This window comes from Scyliorhinus canicula, chromosome 2 (genome assembly GCF_902713615.1).
Source record: "Scyliorhinus canicula chromosome 2, sScyCan1.1, whole genome shotgun sequence".
NCBI classification, from domain to species: domain Eukaryota; kingdom Metazoa; phylum Chordata; class Chondrichthyes; order Carcharhiniformes; family Scyliorhinidae; genus Scyliorhinus; species Scyliorhinus canicula.
In genome coordinates, this window is record NC_052147.1 from 274,556,877 (window position 1) to 274,581,029 (window position 24,153).

Here is a 24,153-nt window from a genome sequence, read left to right on the forward strand (position 1 = left end):
GCCAACTTTACATTTTTTGTTGTTCCTGGCCGTTGCAAGCAACTTCTCACAAATGTAAACATAGACCTTCCTCCTCATTGCCCACATTCCAACTGCTGAAAACAGCGCCGGCACCAACAGCAAGAGGATTAGATTAAGTAAATAGATAGAGAGAAGGCCTGTGGAAAAGATAAACAGAATACTTTCTTGCTGTGTTGCAAATTTTATGTATCCAGCACATGTACATGAATGCTGGCAGAGATGACCCTTTTTCAGCTTTTATACAATGGTCAGAACACTTGGAGTACGTTTCCCCAAGTACAAACTATTTAAATCACAGTCAGTACAGGAGTAGAACTTGAATTGAAAGGTTTAATGGACATTTTGAATGGTTACGAATATAAACTTTGTAAAATAGTTGTGTTTTGAGACTGCCTTTTGAATTTTGGGCAAAATGAAAAATGAACTGTCCTCCACATTAGAATAGGTCCCAGCATTTCCCCTACTAAAAGATGTGATAAGTGGACACTAGGATAATAAATGATCTGATTGCACATAGTCAACATGGATTATTGAATGGGAAATCAGGTTTGACAAACCCGTTGTATTTTCTGAGGAAGTTACTAATAGAATTGATAAAGGAGTTGATGGACGCAGTATACTTGGATATTTTGACAATGATCCACATGGTTAACAAAGCACACTTGATAGGAGGAAACATAATAGCCTGGATCAAGTGAGCACGGTGGGGGGGGGGGGGGGGGGGGGGGGGGTCATACCTGGCACAACAGAAGATGGTTGTGGTGGTTGGAGGTCAATCTCCTCAACTCTAGGACATCACTGTAGGAGTTCCTCAGAGTAGTGTCCCATCTTCAGCTGCTTCAATGACCTCCCTTCCATCATAAGGTCAGAAGGGGCAGCACGGTGGTTAGCATAAATGCTTCACAGCTCCAGGGTCCCAGGTTCGATTCCGGCTTGGGTCACTGTCTGTGCGGAGTCTGCACATCCTCCCCGTGTGCGCGCGTGGGTTTCCTCCGGGTGCTCCGGTTTCCTCCCACGGTCCAAAGATGAGCGGGTTAGGTGGATTGGCCATGCTAAATTGCCCGTAGTATCCTAAAATAAGTAAGGGGGGGGGGTTGTTGGGTTGCGGGTATGGGGTGGATGCGTGGGTTTGAGTGGGGTGGTCATTGCTCGGCGCAGCATCGAGGGCCGAAGGGCCTGTTCTGTGCTGTTCTATGTTCTAAGTGGTGATGTTTGCAGATGACTGCACAATGTTCAGCGCTATTTATGACTCCTCAGATAATGAAGCAGTCCATGTTCAACTGCAGCAGCAAAACCTGGACAATATCTAGGCTTGGGCTGACAAGGGGCAAGTTACATTATTTGCATCAAGTGCCAGGCAATGACCATCTCAAACAAGAGAGGATGTAACCACCGCCCCTTGGCATTCAATGGCATTACCATGGCTGAATCCCCCACAGTCAACATCCTGCAGGTGTTAGCATTGATCAGAAACTGAACTGGACTGCCACATTAATACTATGCCTACCAGGACAGGTCAAAGGCTAGGAATCCTATGGAGTGTAATTCACCTCCCGACACCCCCCTGCCCCCTCAAAACCTGTCCACCAACTACAAGGCACCAGGTCAGGATTGTAATGGAATACTCTCCACTTGCCTGGATGAGTGCAGCTCCAACAACATGCAAGAAGCTCAACACCATTCAGGACAAAGCAGTCCACTTGATTGTTCCGCCTTCTACAAACATTCAAACGCTCTACTGCCAAGGAACAGTGGCAGCCATGTACATCATCTACAACATGCACTGCAGTAACTCACGGTTCCTTAGCCAACACCTTCCAAACCTACGACTACTACCATCTAGAAGGACAAGAGCAGCAGATACCTGGGAACCCCACCACCTGGAGGTTCCCCTCCAATCACTCACCACCCTGACGTGGAAATATATTGCCATTCCGGCACTGTCGCTAGGGCAACATTCTGGAACTCTCTCCCCAACAGCATCATGTTTACCTACACCTCAAGGACTGCAGAGGTTCAAGGTGGCAACTCACCATCACCTTCTAAAGTGCAACAAATGCTAGCCTAACCAGGGACGCCCACATCCTGTAAAATATGGCTCAACGAGCTGAATGGCATCCTGTGCTTCAACCGTTTTAGAATTTGGAAGAATTAGGTAAAGAACATCCTTGGAACAGATATGGGAAAGTTCAAGAAAATACCATTGGGAAAATATTCCCTGATCAGGTCAATAATCAGATGAATTTAAAATGTCTGGTTGAAGGTAGGGAGAAGGCATTTCTCACTACAGGTTTTATGACCTAGAAATGTTATCACATTGAATCATCCAATGTTTAATCATGGTCACAATAAGCACCATCAAGCCTCCACAACATCTGCACAAAGATCAGGGGCCAAGAGTACTCATTATTCGGTTTAATCTGTGCCTTCACACGAACAGCTCAACTCATCTTCCCACCTACACAGGGATTATACAAAAGACAAAATAATAAGCCTCCGACATTTATTGTCTCATTGTAATCCATTCCATTGTACAACAACTCAGACATGTTTATTATAGAGAGCTGCGAGGTGAATATTTCATCTATTTTATTTTGCTTTCTGCACCCACAGGCCTTGCACAAAAGGCAAAACACCCTCACCTCTGATCAAAGTATCTACCACTACAACATCACTGTGCATATCAGTGATTGTGCAATTCAGCACCGGGTCAGAATCTGCTGAAAAAGGCATTTTGTCAAAGCTTCTCCTCTTGCACTCATCAGGACAGTTGCAAGGATACCAATGTCTGGGGGGAAAACAATGTCAGGGGGAAAAACAACGTCATACTGTACGAGAAGAAAGTGCTAATTGGTTGGCAAGTGGACTGATTAGTACACTGACTATAATGGTGGTCGACAGTTACATGTCAAGCACTGTTTGAAAATTTGAACCAGATAGCTAGACAGGTTGATCAAGGCAATTCCCTGAGGAATGAACCAGCAAATGGCTATCACTTCATTTATTTTGTTCAGCTGAAATATGCAGAGTGTGTAAATGTTCTTTCTGCCTGCAAAGATGTGTATTGATGTATTTAGCTTCCAGTACATGCAAATGTGCCACACTACAATCCCAGCTGACAATTTTAATTTGACTATGTTTCCAATAGGCAGAACATCTTTTTGGCTTGACTGGGACTTGCGCCCCAACAGTAGCTCTGTACGAACACCACCACTAGCATATGGATGGCAGAGGTTGGAAGGTGGCAGTTCACCACCACTTTTATCAAGGTCAACTGCAGATGAGCAGTAAATATTTTCACTTGCCAGTGGGACACATGGGGAAGGGAAAAAAAGTCACATTTTAGAGTCCTTCCTGTATTTGGGTAGTAGATAGCAGGCTACATTTTGTCGGTTAATTAAAATATAGTTCTTAATCGAAGATTACTAGTGTTAAATTGCAAACCTGGCGACTGTAGTTTATTGGACTCAACCAAAGCCTTGGGTATTTAGATAAATCTAATATCACTGGTTGGGTCAAGTGGGGCAGGAATTGACTGCGCATTAGCCCAGGATGTCGTAACAAAAGTCAAAAGGGGCAGGCAAGGTGAATAGCATTGAAGGGGAAGATGGGTAAAACTTGTGGACTAAAGGAGGAGAAGGTTGTGTGGATGGAGTGAGATTTGTGGGGAGCATAAAGTACCAGTATGGACTGCAGCATATTGAATAATGAGCATTTTGGAAATGATGGTCATAATATTAGGTTTTAGAGCAGTACACAAGGAACATCAAATGTGAAAACATTCACTTGAATTTCAGAATTTGAAAGAGAATCTCACCCAACTGGATTGGAAACATCAAAAAGAAAAGACACGCAATCAACAAATGAGCAATGGGAGGCCTTCATAAGAAGGATAGCCAGCACACAGATTCCCATCACACAAGGGAGAAAGGGGCTGCCAAAGCTAGAACTCCCTGGATAATTAAATGCTGAGAGATCCGACTCAGCTGAACACAAAGTACAGGAAAACTGAAAAAGGAAATAAAGCCAAGGAGTGTATGAAAATAGATGAGTGGGTAACTGAAAAGGGGAACCAAACATGTATTTTATGAACTTTATATACACAAGGTCATTGGTAGAATGCCATTACATAGAACCAGAGACCAGTTTGTATGAAACCTGAATTGGGAAGTCACAATGGAGAAACATTACAATCTGGAGCAACTACAAAATTAAATTAATTAGTTGAAGGAATTAGGGTTATTTCCAGCTCTGATTGGTAGCCCCCCTCCAGCACACATCCAATTTCTTTGAAATGATTGATAAAGTCCATTTCCACCACCCTCGCGTCAGTTTCAGGTCATTACCACTGGATGCATGCCCCCTGCCCCACTTGCCCAAACCTTAAAATTGTGTCCCCTAGTCATTGCACCAGCAGCTAAAATCTGTCTACTTTACATGTACACCTTTCAATCCAACAGTTTCAGCTTCTCCAACTTAAACCTTACAGCAAAATCTCATCTCTAGAACAGGCTGAATATTAAGCAGCTCTTTATCCACCCCCAGATACGACGACGACCTCGACCTCCTCCCCAAAAGAAAATCTTCATATTTATTATTACTCGCCCTGGACATAAATCCCCTAGTCGCCACATTCCATCACTAGTTCAGGTACACGGAGGGAGAATTCAGAATGTCTAATTCACCCAACTTGTATGAGGAAACCAGAGCACCCAGAGGAAAGCCACGCAGAGACGGGGGAGAGTGTGCAGACTTGGCACAGACACCCAAGCCAGGAACTGAACCTCGGCCCCTGATGCTGTGAAGCAACAGTGCTGGAATGCTGCCAGGGTCAGAAGGTCATGGGTTCAAATCCCACTCCAGTGACTAGAGCACCACCCCTCAGGCAATTTAGAACCAGTGATATACAATTATCTTAGAAGCATCATGCAGATCCTAGAGGACAAAAATAAAGTTTAAAAATTGAATCCTGGAGAGCATCCAGTTGTAGAAAACTGCACATCTGGCAGATTATTTGCTGGATCATCCAATTCCCGCAGATAGTACATCTAGACAACACAGCATATAATTACCAAGATGAGCACCACCCAGTGTTTGCGTTTCTAAGCGAGTTACACAAGATAGGGTTCCTGTGCCATATCTTGCACCAAAGGAGGTGCAAGACATGACGCAGGAACAGACAAGTTTAGCCCAATGGCCTAAACATTTTCAAAGTGAAAATGATTTAAATCAGTTCACATGCTGCCTTTGAGCAGTTTTTCCAACTGAAAAGCAGATATCAAATTGATTTGCAATGACAATCTGTAGCCACCGAAGTTGGCCACTGCCCGACACAAAATGGAGAACTGAAATGCATGCAGGGAAAACAGGACAATGTAAGGAAAACAGGCAGGCTGCAGAATCTCCGTGTATTGTGTCTGCAAAGAAACCAGACAGCACTGAAACTAACAGTTGCGCATATTAATTGAGCGATTCCCGGGCACAATGGACACAATCGAGAACAACAAAGGTCAAGCCAGACTCTTCGGTGCCAGCAGGAGTCCCGGACAATAAGTTACAAACGGCCCCAAGAACCGCCCAGCGATCAGGAAACAGCCCCAGTATTGGGGAATTCAAACTAATCGATTGGTATGAGGTCCAATCGATTGCAAGCAGGTTTGGGTCCGCCCAGATGGGCGCGAAGCCCGTGACCTATAAAGGACAGATCCCAAGTCCAGTTCGCTCTCTCTTAGCCGGCCCTCCCAGCAGAACACCTTTGCAGCAGCTCTCCAAGAACTTGAACGCGAGAAGGAGGGGCCTGGCCAACAGCTACAACGACAAGTGTCCAACCAACGCTCACTACGAGTAGACACTCCTGACCCCTTAGCCTGTACCAACTGGGAAGCCTGCAGTCTCAGGACAGAACAAGAGGCCATTGTTCCCTGATCCAGTGGGTTCCCTTATCAAAGATATGTTTTGGCTTATAGTGGTAGGAATAGTTTAGTCCGTTAGTATTAGTTGCACGAGTATCGATTTGCTGTGTAATAATAAATGTTTGATTGAACCTTACTAACTGGTGTATTGAGTCATTGATCTGAACTTGAACCTCGCGGCGGTATCATAAGGATACCTGGCGACTCTAGAGCTAAGGAATAAAACAGAGCCAATTGAGTGTAAAGCACACTCACCAGAACGAGCAACAAATCCCATCTTTGAATAATCTGGATTGTTACTAAACTACTCCCACGCGCACACATCTATGCAGAACATTAAAATTCATCCATTTTCTTCGTTACTCCATCATGGAAGATGCAAGGTTGAGTACAGTCACCCCAGTGTTGAGATACTCTGGTTCGTTTTATTGCCAGATTAATTTATCTGGTGAGAAAGACGACATAAGAAACTAACATGGAAAAATAAATCACGCTGATTTCACACTCCTCCTGGGGAGGCTAACACTGGGATTAAATCACAGGGATAATACAAGAACAACCCATTACAAATGTGGATTTAATAATTTATACTGCTAGTCCAGAAAGGCAAGGGCAAGGTAATAGCAGACATCAATTACTCCGCACCTCATCACCCTACTACCTTAATAAAGATGCTCTTGATGGCATGTTTAATGCCATGAAAGATGGATTGGTCAGTGACTGTTAACAATCTGCATACCGCTAGAGGAATACCACTAGCTCAAATGGCAAGGTTTCATTGCCAATGGCAGAAAAGATGGCCAGCAACCCAGTGACTTGTGCTGGAAATAATAAAAGACAAATTCACTACATCAACAAGACTACCTCCATTTCAGGGGTGGGGAATGTAACTCCCACTCCAGTTACGCAAACTATTTCCATTCAAGCACAGTACTAAGGAGTTAATCCAAGGGACGATCTGCCCTCAGCTACATGTCAAAGACCCCATGCCACCATTTCACTAAAGAGTATGGGAGTCTCCCAAGGTTCCTGGGCAAAATCTATCACGACCTAAAGTTCTTTGGTCATTGCTGTGCACAAAACAGCTGCTATGACTCCTTATACTACAGTGACTACAATTCAGAAATACTAGACTTGATTGCAAAGCAGTTTGACAGTGCGTGACTGCTGTATACAAATCCTTTTCACTCCCTCCCAACCCGCCACATGGCTTCTGCTGCAAGTAATACTGCCAAGTGGGGCACAGATCACATACTGAGCTGGTATTATAGCTATAAACAAGAGAAACCGGCAATGGAAACTCAGTGCAAACCAAGCCTGTTCCATCATGTACCCTGATCTGCGTTTATAAAAAAACCTGGTAACAAATGAAAGAACTTTGAGCTGCCTCTTTTAAACTATAATCTTTGGAACAACTGCAGCGCATGTCTATCTGCCCTCCTTAGAACTGGTCACAACTGGTGGTACTAAAATAACTACATGGCATGACCCTCATGTATTAGAGGAAAACAGCTCAGTAACAGATGCACACAAAGATCAGGTGGCAGCAGCAGCGCTTTAGTAATCGCCTTCACCCCAGAGCCACACTAACAGATCAGGCCGTCCACTCCTACTCCTAACAAACCAAATCTAAAGATGACTCAATCCCGTTGTATTTTTAATGCATTCCTCCATTTTTCCAGCCTGAATGAAAAGTTAAGCAACCGACCAACCCCCACCATCTACCAATACCACTCTACAGATAGTTGTTTATACTGCTCTCCCTAAAGTCAGAGGAGCCTGCTTTTGGTTCCTCTACCAGCACACAAAAATCAGGAATCCCCTATTGTTAAGGGAATCAATCATGCCAAGCCTCAAGTTCAATGGCCATGTGATCAAACACACAAGTGGCTGCCACACTGGAGAGGAGCCCAGCGGCAGCTCAAAAGAAAAAGATTGAAGATGTTGGTATAATGGATCCTATTCAAATTAGCACAATTTCACAGTGACGTTGTGGTGAATGTAATATATGTTAATATATATGTTAATTCACACTTGTTGTAAGCACAGTAGCGCTGTCCTACCACTATGAGGAGTAGCACTGGGAGCACCTAGGAACCTGTACTGGGTTCCACCCTTGGTTCAGCCCACGACTCCTCCCCCTAGTGCAGCTGTATAAGTACCCATGTCCAGAGTCAGTCTGGGTCACTACGAGTTAATCGACAGGTAACAGGCTGGCTCTGAGGCAAGTCGATTAAAGCCTAGATTCACATCGGAAACAAGTGTCTGGTGAATTGATGGTTCCACAATTTAATCGACTTAAGAGCAGTAAAGATCGATTATGGAATCGGCCCTCAAGCCTGGAACTCAACCCGCAGGATGCAGAGGCTAAAGAAATCTTCTCCCATTGGATCCGGTGCTTCAAGGCCTACCTGGCCAAAGCGAGCACAGCCGAAACTACAGAGGATCAGAAGCAGAGTCTACTGCACACGAGGGTGAGCCATAGAATCTCAACGCAACTAAACTTGGCCAGTTCATATACTGCGGCGCTAGCAGTTCTCAAAAAAATGTATGCAAGGCCCATTAATGAAGTTCACGCTCGCCATGTGTTTACGACTCGCCGTCAGCGGCCTACGGAATCACTCGCCGAATTCCTAAGAGAACTTAACAATTTGTCCAATGAATGTAATTACCAAGCGGTTACCGCGGCTGAACACAGGGCATTGGCGGTACGCAATGTTTTTTTAGCGGGCCTCAGGTCTAACATGTGCGCCAACGACTGCTGGAAAAGGGGGCCCAGGACTTAGAAATGACTGTGGAAGCTGCGACCACAATGGAGGTCTCCTTCCGCAGCCTTAACTCGTTCCCCATGGGCCCCCGACCAGCGACTCCCCCAGGCCTGTGCTACACGGCCGCCCAGCCACCATGCTGCCCCAGCCAGCCACTATGCCGCTCCAGCCTGCCATTTCTGCGGCCAGAATCAGCATCCGCGGCAGCACTGCCCAGTCCGCAACATGACCTGCAGCAGCTGCGGGCGAAAAGGGCATTACGCAAGAGTGTGCCTCGCTAAAAGGGCCCCAGCTTACAACTCCCCAGCGACTCAGTAACCGCTCCACTCACTCGCAGCCCCACGGGGCCCCGAAACACTGCGTCCTATGCCCCGACTCTGCCCCTTCCAGCCACGTGCGATCCATGGGGGCCGCCATCTTGGCCGATCGGCATCTCCGCGCTCGGACAACTCATCGGAGGAATTCGAACTAAACTATGAACTCGAGGGCAGTCATCACGGGGCCACTCCAGCACAGCTGATCGAGCCGCCGACTACCCAAAACTCAGCGTGGTCACCCTGGACCAATCACGACCAAAGAATCTACGAAACTCGATGGCAGAGGTCCATATCAACGGGTACAGAGCGCCATGCCTCTTTGACTCAGGGAGCACAGAGCTTCATACATACAGACCTGGTAAGATGCTGTTCGCTCCCCGTTTTCCCCATGCAGCAAACTATCGCGCTCACTTCAGGCTCCCACTTGGTCCAGATCCAGGGGCGCACCGCCACGACACTCAATCCGACGCGCTAGTTACTCGAAGTTCAAACTCTGCACGCCACTCTTATTAGGACTAGACTTCCAATGCAACCTCAAGAGCCTCACCCTCAGCTTCGGAGGGCCCCTGCCCCCACTCACGATCTGCAGCCGCACTACGCTGCGAATTCCCCCCCCCCTCCTCCCTTCACCAATCTCACTAAGGACTGTAAACCCGTAGCCACTCGTAGCAGGCAGTATAGCCTGCAGGATAGGGTATTTGTAAGAGCAGAGGTCCGAAGGCTACTCAGCGAGGGGGTTATAGAGGCCAGCAATAGTCCCTGGAGAGCTCAGGTGGTGGTCGGTAAGACCGGGGAAAAATTCCATACGGTGGTCGACTACAGTCAGACTATAAATAGATTTACGCTCCTCGACGCGTATCCCCTCCCCAGGATTGCAGACATGGTAAACCAGATTGCCCAGTACCGGCTTTTTTCCACGGTGGATCTGAAGTCTGCATACCACCAGCTCCCAATCCGCCCGGAGGACCGCCACTACACGGCATTCGAGGCCGATGGCCGCCTCTTCCATTTCCTCCGGGTCCCTTTCAGCGTCACCAATGGGGTCGCGGTGTTCCAACGAGCAATGGACCAAATGGTGGACCAGTACGCGCTGCGGGCCACGTTTCTGTACTTGGACAATGTCACCATCTGCGGCTATGACCAGCAGGACCACGACGCCAACCTCAACCGTTTTCTCCAGACTGAATCTCGCGTACAAGGAGAATGAGTTTTCCGCACATCCAGACTAGCCATCCTCGGCTATGTCGTGGAAAACGGAGTCCTGGGCCCCGACCCGGACCTCCCCTCATTGTCCCAAGGCCCTCAAACGGTGCTTGGGATTTTTTTACTACTACGCCCAGTGGGTCCCTCAATATGCGGACAAAGCCCACCCACTCTTTAGTACCACACGATTTCCCCTGTCAACCGAGGCACGCCAGGCCTTCGACGGCATCAAGGAGGACATCGCCAAAGCGGCCATGCGGGCGGTGGATGAATCCACCCCATTTCAGGTAGAGAGCGACACCTCAGAGGCAGCTCTTGCAGCCATGTTAAATCAGGCAGGGAGACCATAGAACATAGAACAGTACAGCACAGAACAGGCCCTTCGGCCCTCAATGTTGTGCCGAGCCATGATCACCCTACTCAAACCCACGTATCCACCCTATACCCGTAACCCAACAACCCCCCCCCTTAACCTTACTTTTATTAGGACACTACGGGCAATTTAGCATGTCCAATCCACCTAACCCGCACATCTTTGGACTGTGGGAGGAAACCGGAGCACCCGGAGGAAACCCACGCACACAGGGGGAGGACGTGCAGACTCCACACAGACAGTGACCCAGCCAGGAATCGAACCTGGGACCCTGGAGCTGTGAAGCATTTATGCTAACCACTATGTTACCCTGCTGCCCCAGTTGCATTCTTCTCCCATACCCTCTCCGCTTCAGAACTCCGACACTCTTAAGCACAAGCCATTGTGGAGGCTATCCGTCACTGGAGGCACTGCCTCGCAGGTAGGAGGTTCACCCTCATCACCGACCAAAGATCGGTTGCCTTCATGTTCGACAACTCGCAAAGGGGCAAATTAAAAAACGATAAAATTCTGAGGTGGAGGATCGAACTCTCCACCTACAATTACGATATCAAATATTGACCCGGGAAGCTCAACAAGCCTCCGGATGCCCTATCCCGCAGGACATACACCAGCACGCAGATCGACCGATTAAAAAGCATCCTTTCTCCAACGAGGTAAAAGCGGTCACCAAGAACTGCCCGATCTGTGCGGAGTGCAAACCGCACTTCTATAAACCAGACTGGGCCCACCTGGTCAAGGCTTCTAGGCCCTTTGCAAGCCTTGCGATTGATTTCAAAGGGCCACTCCCCTCAACTAACAAGAACGTTTACTTCGTAGACGAGTTCTCCCGTTTTCCATTCGCTATCCCATGCCCCGACATGACGTCCCACAGTCATTACGGCCCTGCATAGCATCTTCACCCTGTTTGGTTTCCCCAGCTACGTACACAGCGACTGGGGTTCGTCCTTTATGAGCGACGAGCTGCGTCAGTACCTGCTCAAAAAGGGCATTGCCTCGAGCAGGACTACCAGCTACAACCCCAGGGGGAACGGGCAGGTGGAAAGGGAGAACGTGACGGTCTGGAAGACCGTCCTGCTGACCCTCCGGTCTAGAAAGCTCCAAGTTTCCCAGTGGCAGGAAGTCCTCCCAGACGCGCTCCACGCTATTAGGTCCCTTTTGTGTACGGCGACCAACCAGACCCCTCACAAGAGGCTCTTCATGTTTTCCAGGGGCACTACCACAGGGGTCTCACTACCGGCATGGCTGAGGACGCCGGGCCCCGTACTCCTGAGGAAACACTTCAGGGTGCACAAAACCAACCCTTGTTGAGAAGGTGCGCCTGCTCCACTCCAACCCCCAGTACGCATTCGTCGAGTTCCCCGACGGCCGTCAGAACACTGTATCCCTCCGGGATCTGGCACCCGCCGGATCCAGCGCCCCACCCCCACCGACGGATCTCACCCTACACCCCATGCTGCCACCCCCTTGCGCTCCCGAACCCACGAGCTCGCCCCCAGTCCCACCAGGGGAGTATGAAGCTCGGATACAACCCTCCCTGGACTCCCCCATCGTACCCCAGCACACCACACCCATCCAGCCACCGCAAGAGGCTGCAACCCCAGTGCTCCGCAGATCTCAGCGGACAATTCGACCGCCGGACAGACTGACTTTATAGACGAGACCACCACCCCCGCCGGACTTTTTGAAGGGGGTGAATGTAATATATGTTAATATATATGTTAATTCACACTGTTGTTGTAAGTGTAGTAGCGCTGTCCTACCACTAGGGGGAGTAGCGCTGGCAGCACCTAGGAACTTCTACTGGGCTCCACCCTTGGTTCCGCCCATGACTCCTCCCCCTAGTGCAGCTGTATAAGTACCCGTGTCCAGAGTCAGCCTGGGTCACTACGAGTTCATCGACAGGTAACAGGCTGGCTCTGAAGTAAGTCGATTAAAGCCTAGATTCACATCGGAAACACGTGTCTGGTGAATTGATGGTTCCATCACGTTTATTTAAGAGAACTTTTAGAACCCAGGGATCAAGAAAATCACCACATAAATGCAAGTCTTTCTTATTTCAGGCACTTATCCAGGTTACTCCGGGTGCAGTACAGCATTTAGAATTTTTAGCTCACCTCCTGCAGCAGTGTGGCTCTCATACCAGTGGCCTGGACTATCTGGTGTGCACAATGGAAACACAGGCAAGAGTTAATCGAGTGGCCCAGGCTAATGCTTGGGGACAGGGGTTCAAATGCCACCATTAAGTGGATGGAATTTAAATTTAATTATTAAAATTAGAATTTTAAAAAGTCAATTGTCATAAAAACTCATCTGAAATGTTCTTTAGAGAAGGCCTTGTGCCTGGTCAGGTGTCCTCTGAAATAGCCAAGCCACTTGGTTCAGGGGCAATTATAAATGGGCAACAAACATCCCATGAGATAAAGAAAGGGGCCTATGATTAGCCCAAACTCTAAGCACCACACAGATTTCCACTCGACAAGTCAGAGCGAGGATCAAACCCAAACGGAGCAACTCCTTGTACCGCCCAAAACAACTCAGTTTACCATAATAGAACACTATCCTCGGGGTGGCACGGTGGCCCAGTGGTTAGCACTGCTGCCTCATGGTACTGAGGACCCGGGCCCACTGTCCGTGTGGAGTTTACACATTCTCCCCGTGTCAGCGTGGGTCTCACCCCCACAATCCGAAGATGTGCAGGGTAGGGATTAGCTATGCTAAATTGCCCTGGGAGGACACACATACACACGATCCAATTAGCATTTACTCAACCAAGTCAAGACTCAGTTGCTTGAAGCACATGTTTGGAATAGAGGAAAAGCTCAACCCTTTCAATGATGGGAATTCTGCAGCATCCAAGTTAAGGTGGATGAGAAGAGAGTAATGTCAGAAGCTTGTTTAAGGACCCCAAAAGATTAAGACTTGAACATAGAATTTAGGTAATTTTCTTCATTATTAAAAGTACATTCTTCGGTCTCATTAATTCCAGAAGATTTAATCATCACCTCCACATTCTTCAGGTACACCAACTGTTTCTAAACTAGTCCACGGTTCGGGTTGGAATTAACCTACCCGGCAACCTAGGGACTGGTTTAGCAGTGGGCTAATCAGCTGGTTTGTAATGCAGAACAAGGCAGCAGTGCGGATTCAATTCCCGTACCAGCCTCCCCAAACAGGCGCCGGAATGTGGCGGCTAGGGGCTTTTCACAGTAACTTCATTCAAGCCTACTTGTGACAATAAGCAATTATTATTTAGTCTCGTTCTTTTGATCATCCTTGGGCTCAAATTCCTCCAGAGTCTTTGCCCGTCTCCATCTGTGCAACCTCCTGATTCCACACCCCTACCCTTTGCTGACCATTGGTGGCCGAGCCTTCACTCAATTCTCCCCTCCCCCACTTCCATTAAAGAGCCTCAGCCTCTGAAATCTACCACTTCGACCAAGCTTTATGGCACCCACCCCAACAGTGTCTTTGGCTTAGTTTTTATTTGATTTACATGCCTGGAAGCAGCTTAGCCCCTTCAATTACAAAGTCACTGCTGCATCATCTCTTTGCACCCATAAACTCTCCTACTCTGGTACAGTAAAACATTATTCATATTTATCTTCTGGGGCTTTTCACAGTAACTTCATTTGAAGCCTACTTGTGACAATAAGCGATTATCATTTCATTAACCAATCTCCTGGATGCAAAAAGCACCCACCCGCCCCAAAACAGCAAGTGATAGAGACCCAAGCGATCTCAACCAACAAATCAGATAGCCACATCCAGCCATGAACGGTGTGGAACTCTCTGATCCCACAAATCCCTATAATCAAGTGATGGAGGAGCACAGCAATTCTGTGCAAAACATAAAGCTGAAGCACTTGCAGTCGTCAGCCAGAAGTGCCGAGTGGATGATCCTTCCCGGCCTTCAGCCAATTCGCTTCACTCCACGCAATATCAAGAAATGGGTGAAAGCACTGGATACTACGAAAGCTCTGGATGACGACAATATTCCAGCAATAGTACTGAAGTTTCCCCTCCACACTCACCATCCTGGCTCAAGTATATGTTGCCACTCCTTCACTGTTGCTGGACTTCCTGACCCTTGGAACACAAGTCAGTAAAGATACCAACACCACCTCCTCCACAATAGTAGTAAACATCAGGGCCCTGCAAGGCTACATAGCCCCCTGCTATACCACACACACACACGTAGCCCCCTGCGCGCTCACACACAGCCACATACAATGATTTGTGTGGCAAAATTTGGCTCCAACTCCATCTACAAGTTTGCTGATGACATGACTGTTATTTGTTGGATCTCAAACAACAATGAATCAGAGTACCGGAGGGCAATGGAGAACCTAGTGGCACATAGAACATAGAACAGTACAGCACAGAACAGGCCCTTCGGCCCTCGATGTTGTGCCGAGCCATGATCACCCTACTTAAACCCACGTAACCCGTATACCCGTAACCCAACAATCCCCACATTAACCTTACACTACGGGCAATTTAGCATGGCCAATCCACCTAACCCGCACATCTTTGGACTGTGGGAGGAAACCGGAGCACCCGGAGGAAACCCACGCACACACGGGGAGGACGTGCAGACTCCACACAGACAGTGACCCAGCCGGGAATCAAACCTGGGACCCTGCAGCTGTGAAGCATTGATGCTAACCACCATGCTACCGTGAGGCCACGGTGTAAAGACAACAATCTCTCCCTCAGCAAAAAGGAGCTGGTCATTGACTTTAGAAGCAAAGTATCATACACACCCCTGTCTGCAATGGTGCCAAGGTGGACATGGTTGACAGCTTCATATTTATGTGTGCACATCACCAAAAATCTGTCCTGGTTCACAGAGGTTTATTCTACAGCAAGCACAACAGCACCGATACATCCTCAGGAAACTAAGAAAATTTAGCATGACCACATTGACTCTGTACAGGTGCATCGCAGACGACCGACTCTGTACAGATGCACCGTAGAAAGCATCCTATTTGGCTGCGTTGCAGCCTGGTATAACAACTGTTCAGCCAAAGTCTGCAAGAAACTGCAGAGAGTCGTGAACACAGCCCAGTCCACCATGCAAACCCACATCCCATCCATTGACTGTCTACATCTCCCGCTGCCTCTCCACACATCATTGTACTACATTGTATGCTGCACCCGATGTCTATGTCTTTACATTATATAATAAATAATTATGGTCACAAGTAGGCTTACATTAACACTGCAATGAAGTTACTGTGAAAAGCCCCTAGTCGCCACATCCAGCACCTGTTCGGATATAGAGGGAGAATTCAGAATGTCCAAATTACCTAGTAGCAAGTCTTTCTGGACTGTGGGAAGAAACCGGAGCACCCAGAGGAAATGCACGCACACGGGGAGAACATGCAAACTCTGCTCAGACAGTGACTCAAGCTGGGAATCGAACCTGGGACCCTGGCACTGTGAAGCCAGTGTTAACCACTACACTGTGCTGCCCATATCTATCATATGTTTTCATGTATGGAATAATCTGTCTGGACTGTATGCAGAATACTACTTTTCACTATACTTCTGTGCACGCAATAAACTACACCCACATCCCACAAGTAATTTTTTTTTTTTTTTTTTTTTAAAAAGCTGAAAACGGTGCATGGAGCACTAGGAGCCAAATTAACTTATTCCAACTATGAATGGGTCCAGGGTCCAGGTACAAGTAAACAAGTTTGAAATGGGAGGAGGTTATTCAACTGAGCTAAAGATCACTACAATGATGTCCCCTTATTTCTCCATTCCCCAGTAGAAATAAATTTCTAAAATCTTTTGCAAACATCTCAAACACCAAGTAATACAAATCAAGTTTAGACCCTCACCTTGAGCTCACAGCTTTGCTAATGACAGTGCAAATGATTTATACTGAAAAGGAGACGAGTGGATAACAGTGTGGTTTGAAGTGCACATTTAGTTATCACTACAAGCAGCCAATTAAGTTGAAACACATTGTTCCAAAATGCTTCTTCCTTCAAATGCCATCAGAACTGGCGAGAAAAGGGAATGCTGGCCAGGATACCCACCACACCATGTTAGCTATTGCTCACCAAAGTCATTGGCTGTCCCTCAGGATGCCAGCTACTCAGGGTTAGATGTTTCTGCGAAGTGACTGAAATTGCCCCACTGATCTTTGGACCCATGGGGCAGGATGTCCCCCGGGCAAGTAGGATCAGAGTGTAGGATTTGCTCCCTTTTCTACCCAATCATTCAGACACTGACTCTATGAAGCCACTTGGGTGGACAAGTTGTCCCCATTCTGAATGATGATAGCAAACTTCTCCAAGTCAATGTTAATGCGGCCATCCTTCAAGGAGAGCTATTTGAAGAATTTTCTTGGTCCTTTCCAGAAGTATTGCGAGAACAGTAGACAGTTTTAGGCCATCTAGAACTGTCCAGTTCAAAGTGATTTTACAGGAATTTCACCTGAATAATTGTGCAGTTGACTTCAAGGAGGACACTAACTTCGAAGTCCTCCCATCAAATCCTAAGAATGCGGCAGATGTGTTGCTGATGGCATTTCTCTGCAGTCCAGATCTCAATATGCAGTACAGGAATGTGGTGGCAACAACTGTTTGCAGAGGTCTTTGCTGTCAAACACTTACTGACCTGACCAGATATGGGCAGCATGGTAGCCTAATGGTTAGCACTGTTGCTTCACAGCGCCAGGGTCCCGGATTAGATTCCCATCTTGAGTCACTGTCTGTGCAGAGTCTGCATGTTCTCCCTGTGTCTGCATGGGTTTCCTCTCATCAAGTATCGAAAAAGTGCTTGTTAGGCGAATTGGACATTCTGAATTCTCCCTCAGTGTACCTGAACAGGCGCCAGAGTGTGGTGACTAGGGGATTTTCATTGCAGTGTTAATGCAAGAGTACTTGTGACACTAATAAAGATAATGATTATTAATCTCGGATGATTACTCCAGTGCCGGACCGAGGAGTGCAACAATCTTTCAGATGAGACATCAAACCAACAACCTACCTTTCCTCGTAAATGAGCAGATCCCACAGGAGCAGGGGTATTTTCCACAGTGGCATGACCAATATTAACCATTAGAAAGTGTTAATTGAGAATATCATCAGTTGTGCACGAATTGGCTGAACTGCGTTGTCTGAAAGTTGTGTAAAGTGCTATATAAATGCAAATATTTCAAGCATAATATTTAATGAAGAATTTGACCAGAATAATCAGCTATAACCTGGAATGAAAAGCATGCAGCAGCTGCAATCTGTCTCTGCCTGGAGTGATGAATCTAACATGCGCAACTGTTAACACCCATGCTGTTTTGAGAAGCTTGCACTCCAGACCAATTGTACAAAGATATGCATACAGGGAGCAGCGTAGTGGTTAGCACTGCAACCCCATGGACCAGTGTTCAATTTGCACAATTCTCCCCACGTGTGAGAGTCTCACCCCCACAATCCAAAAAGGATGTGCACGGTAGGTGAATTGGCCACACTAAATTGCCCCTTAATTGGAAAGAAAAAATTGGGTACTCTTTAAAAAAAAAAATTATTTTAAATATACCTACAATTAATTGCCAGCTGTTTTATACATTTAACCAATTGCCAATTTAGACCAAAAGCTTTCAATGACTATTACAATTCTGAAGGAATCAACAGAGATAATAATTTCACAAGTAGGTTTAACCTCAACTCCAAGCACAATCTAGGATGATACAGTCCGGTGCTGAGAGCATGGCACTTTTGGATAGAATGTTAATCCTTCGTCCTGTCTGCTCTTTCAAATGAAGATGAAATATCCCAGGGCGCTACTTCAAAGAGGGGAGTTCTGCCCGTACCATGACCAATACATATCCCTCAGCCAATCCAATATCGGATTGTATTCCCTGAAACATTACAACTGTGACTGACTGAAGCTCAAGAAGACTTCAGTGGCATTAAAGCACTGGAACTCCCATGGCCAAAGGTGTTCCTAGGGAACACCTTCAGACATATTACTAATGTGTTCTATCAAGGCAAGTCTCTCCTTGGATAGATTGTATTCAATTTGAATATTGTGAGACCAGACTCCCTTTGTCAATCACAACTGACAGATTTCACACAGCAATTTTTGCTAATTAACTATCCACCACACACTTGCATTGTTTTATCAACAACTCTGCTGTACTCAGAGTCTGGTTACTGTAATTTATGAGTAAATTGAAAGCAGATTCCACCTCGCCTAACTCATTGGCTGACTCACGTATTCACTCTACTGCTTGTGTGAGTCAGATCATTCACATTATGGTACATAGCAGCAATGCTATTCATAAGCAGGGCAATCATATCCACTCCACCCAAAAGTATCCAGTAACCCTTACGTTACAAATACACTTTCCAGAATCCACACCACTCCCGAATCCACACCACTCCCTAATTCACCTTGCTCTCAAAGGCGGTGGCTTGTGTCAGGATACCAATGGAGCCTCATGTTACAATAACCCACCATTCTTCCTATGCAAGCCAGGAGTTTCAACAGGCAATTCAACTGTTAGATGGCATCAAGTCCAATCCCATCCATTGTCAATTTTCCACCCAGATGGTCACTTCTCAAACTTGGCAACAGGAGAACCTAGCTGGTTTCGAACTTCTCCACACCACAAGTCAAAATCATGTCACCATGTAGCCAAGATTAAATTAAAACCTTGGATATTCGTGGCATACGTGGCTCAGCTTCACACCTCTAACTAATATCAGTCTAGGTTCACATTTAGATTCCATTCACTATAGATTTATGAATTTAAACACTTCTGGAAAAAAATACATTTTAGTTCTACCTCTTCATATTGTATTTACAGAGACTAATCCATGGACTGAAACCAATAATAACAGTCATTTGTCTGAAACTGAATCATAAACTTATCTGCCAACACCAAGGGACACTGTAAAAGAAGAACACTCATTTCATAATATTCCAGATTACACAATGAGGATGAAAATGAAATGAAAATTGCTTGACACAAGTAGGCTTCAAATGAAGTTACTGTGAAAAGCCCCTAGTCGCCACATTCCGGCACCTGTTTGGGGAGGCTCGTATGGGAATCGAACCGTGCTGCTGGCCTGCCTTGGTCTGCTTTCAAAGCCAGCGATTTAGCCTTGTGCTAAACCAGCCCCTGCTGAATGAATGAGTATTGGCTGAATCTGCTGGCAGACTGACAAACAGCTACCCAATAGTCACTGTCCCAGCTACAGACAGGAGAGAAACCAACTTTTCCTGAGGAAAAAAAGCTTTAATCATGTTTTTTTTTTTAAAGTGCGAGATAGGCTAGAGAAATCCTCCCACACACAGGTAGGCTAGAAAAATCCCCCCAAGCACCTGACCATTAATGGCCAGTGTATTGCCTCCAACTTAAGTATCCCAAAACCAAGAGATGAAATATCATATTCAGCAAATGCCTTTTGAAAGAGTAAAGAAAATTGTAGTCAAATCTTTGGAGAGGAAGGATGAAAACTATTTCAAATATTAAATTTGCAATCAAAAAAACATTCAAAAGGCATCCAATACAATGATTGATATTATAGTTAATCTCCAGCCAGCCATTGGGAGACAAAGGTACAGCACCATCAGCTGTTCTCATTCCTCCAGACAGACACCACTAAAGCACTTAACACAAATAACAGGCACAAGTTATCAGAGGCCCAACGTCAAATGGAAATGGGGGAGAGAACTGTAAAATCTGGAGATCCGAGATTTATTTTTAAATCTCAGTGGCGTTAAACCCCAAATATTTGCACAACATTACCATCGGAGATTAAGAGTTTGGGAGGATACCGATAAGTGCCAAATCCAGGGAGGGTGAAGAAGCACAAGGCCAAAAAAATTAAAGATGGTTCAGAGAGGGAAGATTCACAAGGCCATTGCCAGGAACTTCAAGGTGTGAGACTTTTGGAAATCTACAAGCATCCGGCCGAGATTTATACTTGGCACAAGATTAAAAAGCTTTTTTTTTTGCCAGCCGCCAGCAAGCCAAATGTGCATAATCCTTCAGGCTTTGGTCTTCAGGATCGATGATGCTCCTACAACAAAGATTTATTGTCAGGAGGGGCAATGCCTTCCTCCCCCCCCCCCCCCCCCCCCTACACACAACAGGGAAGAAAGGCCCCAGCCCATTCCCACACATTCAAGAACTTTGGGGAGGGGGTGGTGGTGTGGAGAAACAGCACCTCCTTCCTCCAGAAAGTGGGTAAACCCCAATCTTCCTTTCACCTCCCTGGTTCTGAAACATTGCCCACTGAATTCTACGACATTAGAGTCTCACAGGCCCCCCCCCCCCCCCCCCAAAAGGGACTGCCATTCAGTTGACAGGAGGGGGAATGGCCCACCTAAAACACACAGCGACTTTGTCACACTTCTAACAGCCACCCCAAAATGCCCACACCCACCCTCCCCAACAACCCCACACCCACCCTCCCCCAAAAAAAACCATACACTCACTGACCCACCTTTCCCAAAACCCCCACTCATGACCCCACCAAAAGCCCTACCCTCACTCACCTCCAAAAACCCCCCCATCCACACACCCCCAAAACTCCCCCACTCACATCCCCACCCTCACCCACCCCCAAAAACCCCCACATCCACAGACCCCCCAAAAAACTCCCCCACTCCCCAAAACCCCGACATCCACCCCCCAAAAACTCTCCCGCTCACATCCCCACCCTCACCCACCCCCAAAAAACCCACATCCACACCCACCCTCAAAAACCCCCACATCCACCCCTCCAAAAAACTCCCCCACTTACATCCCCACCAGAAGCCCTACCCTCACCACCCCCCCCCCCCTCAGAAAGCCCCGCATTCACACCCCCTACCCCCCCCCCCCCCAAAAAAAAAAACTACACCCTCCCTGCCCCAGCCTAGCTCAAGACCCCCGCCAACCCCCGGGAGCCAACGCCAACCCCCGGGAGCCTACCCCTACCCCGGGAGCCTACCCCCGCCAACCCCCGGGAGCCTACCCCTACCCCGGGAGCCTACCCCTACCCCCCGAGCAGCGGCTCAGCGGGGATGAAGAGACCGAATCTGCCTCGCAAACCTCCCCTCCCTTCCCCTCCCTCTCTCTCCCCCCAAACCCGCTCCGCCGATCCCCCGCACCTTCTCCTGCGCCCGGCTGATTTTCTTCTGGACATTCTTGGCGATGAATCCGGCGCTGACGCCTTTCCCCGGCTCCGCCATCTTCCTCCTGACCGTGGGAGGGGGCGGGGCCGCACCAACAATGGGAATGACGGGAAGCTGCGGCGGGATTTAAAGGGACCGCACCGCCCCGGGGGATGGGCCAGGCAATCTGCAGAGGGATTTAAAGGGGCCGCACCGCCCCGGGGGGAGGGGCCAGGCAAACTGCAGAGGGATTTAAAGGGACCGCACCGCCCCGGGGGATGGGCCAAGCAATCTGCAGAGGAATTTAAAGGGACCGCACCGCCCCGGGACAGGGGCCAGACAAACTGCAGGGGGATTTAAAGGGACCGCACCTTCTCAGGGGAGGAGTTAGACAATCTGCAGAAGGATTTAAAGGGACCGCACCACACCGAAGGAGGGGCCACGCAAACTGCAGAGGGATTTAAAGGGACTACCCCAGGGGGAGGGGCCACGCAAACTGCAGAGGGATTTAAAGGGCCGCACCGCCCGAGGGAGGGACTTTGGAAGCGGCAGAGGGATTTAAAGGAACCGCACCCCTGGGAGAGGGGCTACGCCGACTGCAGAAGGACCTAAAAGGGCCGCATCTCCCTGGGGGGGGGGTGGGCTTTGGAATCTGCAGAGGGATTTAAAGGGACAGCACCGCACGGGGTGGGGCGGGGGTCTTTGGAACCTGCTGAGGGATTTAAAGGGACCACTCCACCCAGGGGGGAGGGACTTTGGAACTTGCAGAAGGATTTAAAGGGACCACACTGCCCAGTGGGAGGGGGCATTAGAACCTGCATGGAGATTAAAAGGGACCACACCGCCCAGGGAGAGTGGCTTTGGAATCTGCAGAGAGATTTAAAGGGGCCACACCCAGGGCTTGGTGTACTGGAACCTTCAGGGGGATATTAAGAGACCACAGCATCCAGCGGGAGGGGCACTAGGACATGCAGAAGGCTTTAAAGGGACTGCACTTCCCAGGGAGAGGGGCACTGTAACCCGTAGGGGGACTAAAGGGGAAGGGATATTACAACCTGCAGAAAAACCTAAAGGGAGCATTGCCAAGGGGGGTGGTAATCAGAATTGATTAAAGGAAATGCACAACCCGGGCGGGGGGTGAGGGGCATTGGAAACCCAGAGGGATTTAAAGGGACAGCACTATTCAAGGTGTGTGCAGTGTGAATTAAAGACACCGCACTATTGCGTCATCACAATTACATAATACTTTGTGTTTACTTCCCGTACAAGATACAAGGCGCCAAACGCTCACAAGAGATTTGGTAAACATGTTGTAGGTTCATTCATTAAGTCTAGACACATGAGAACAGTTACACACAGGTAGAAAGCTGGAAGGTACCAGAGCTGTGTCTGCGTCATTACGTAATTGCATGGATATGAGTCTCATAAACATAAAGGTAACCTGTAGACACGCCCAGATCTGGTAATGGTAACTTGTTTGGAGGCTTCTTTAATTGTTCACAGTGATATGTGGCATTGTCATTCTTGGACATTAGGCTGCATTTGAGATCTTGCTCTAGATGGGGTCGGACTGCGCGGTGGCTGAGGAGCTGGGGTGGGTCTGATTTGTCCTTGGTTGTACCTCACCTTTGCGTTTTTGTGTGTAATGACTTCATAGAACCTTGGTTCCGAAAACATTCTTGTCAACTGTGCTGGATGCCGTGTACCTTCTGCGGGATCTTCAATACGAACCTGTTGTCCCAACTGTAAACCTGGCAATTCTGTACCCGCGTTTGTATCTTGCACGTTGGCCATCTTTTGCAGTTTTAAAAGATGCTCTGTAGTTTCTGAGAGAGGAGATTAGGTGAGGCGTAGAAGTGGATTTCATTTGGAACTTCGCTGATAGGGTTAATATAACAGTTCTGAAAAGCTCTGTGAAAGAGATGTCAACAGGTCAAGGGATGAAATAAAGGGAGTGTGTTCTGACCGTATCTGTAAAAGCAAAGATGTCAGAAGGTTATGGGATGGAATATAGGGAGTGTGGCATTGGTACTAATTAATGTTCTGACCCGTATCTGTAAAAGCAGAGAGGTCAAAAAGGCAAAGAATGGAATGAATGGTAACCGTTACTTTATTGCAGAGATAACATAATTGAGCTCGTTTGACCAGTTGGAACAAATAAACATTGAAATGGTTATTGGAAGGGCCTTGGAATGAGATAAGCCATATGGCCATGGGATACAAAAACCTTTGTATTAATATTGATAGTGACTTGTGCTAATGATTATGTCAAAAATAACCTCCCGACCTCGAAGAATAATTCCATATATGTACATGTTCTGGATCCTTGCCAAATCATAGGTGTATCTAGGAATTTAAAGGGACCACCCCTAAGCTGTAAGATGTATAAAGATACCGTCCATATTTTGGACTTTGGCACTTCTCGAAGGTGGTTA

General features: G+C 47.5%; 1 protein-coding gene across 5 annotated transcripts in view; it reads right to left on the reverse strand.

Moving 5' to 3' along the window:
* Window positions 1–21,938, reverse strand: part of LOC119962145 (myc box-dependent-interacting protein 1-like) — a 164,898-nt gene extending 142,960 nt beyond the window's left edge. For all 5 annotated transcript variants that reach the window (XM_038790070.1, XM_038790074.1, XM_038790071.1 and 2 more), the window contains exon 1: window positions 21,716–21,938. In XM_038790070.1, the coding sequence (XP_038645998.1) occupies window positions 21,716–21,796 (81 nt within the window). In that variant the 5' untranslated portion in view covers window positions 21,797–21,938. The remainder of the gene's footprint in view (window positions 1–21,715) is intronic.
* Window positions 21,939–24,153: the final 2,215 nt, after the last annotated feature.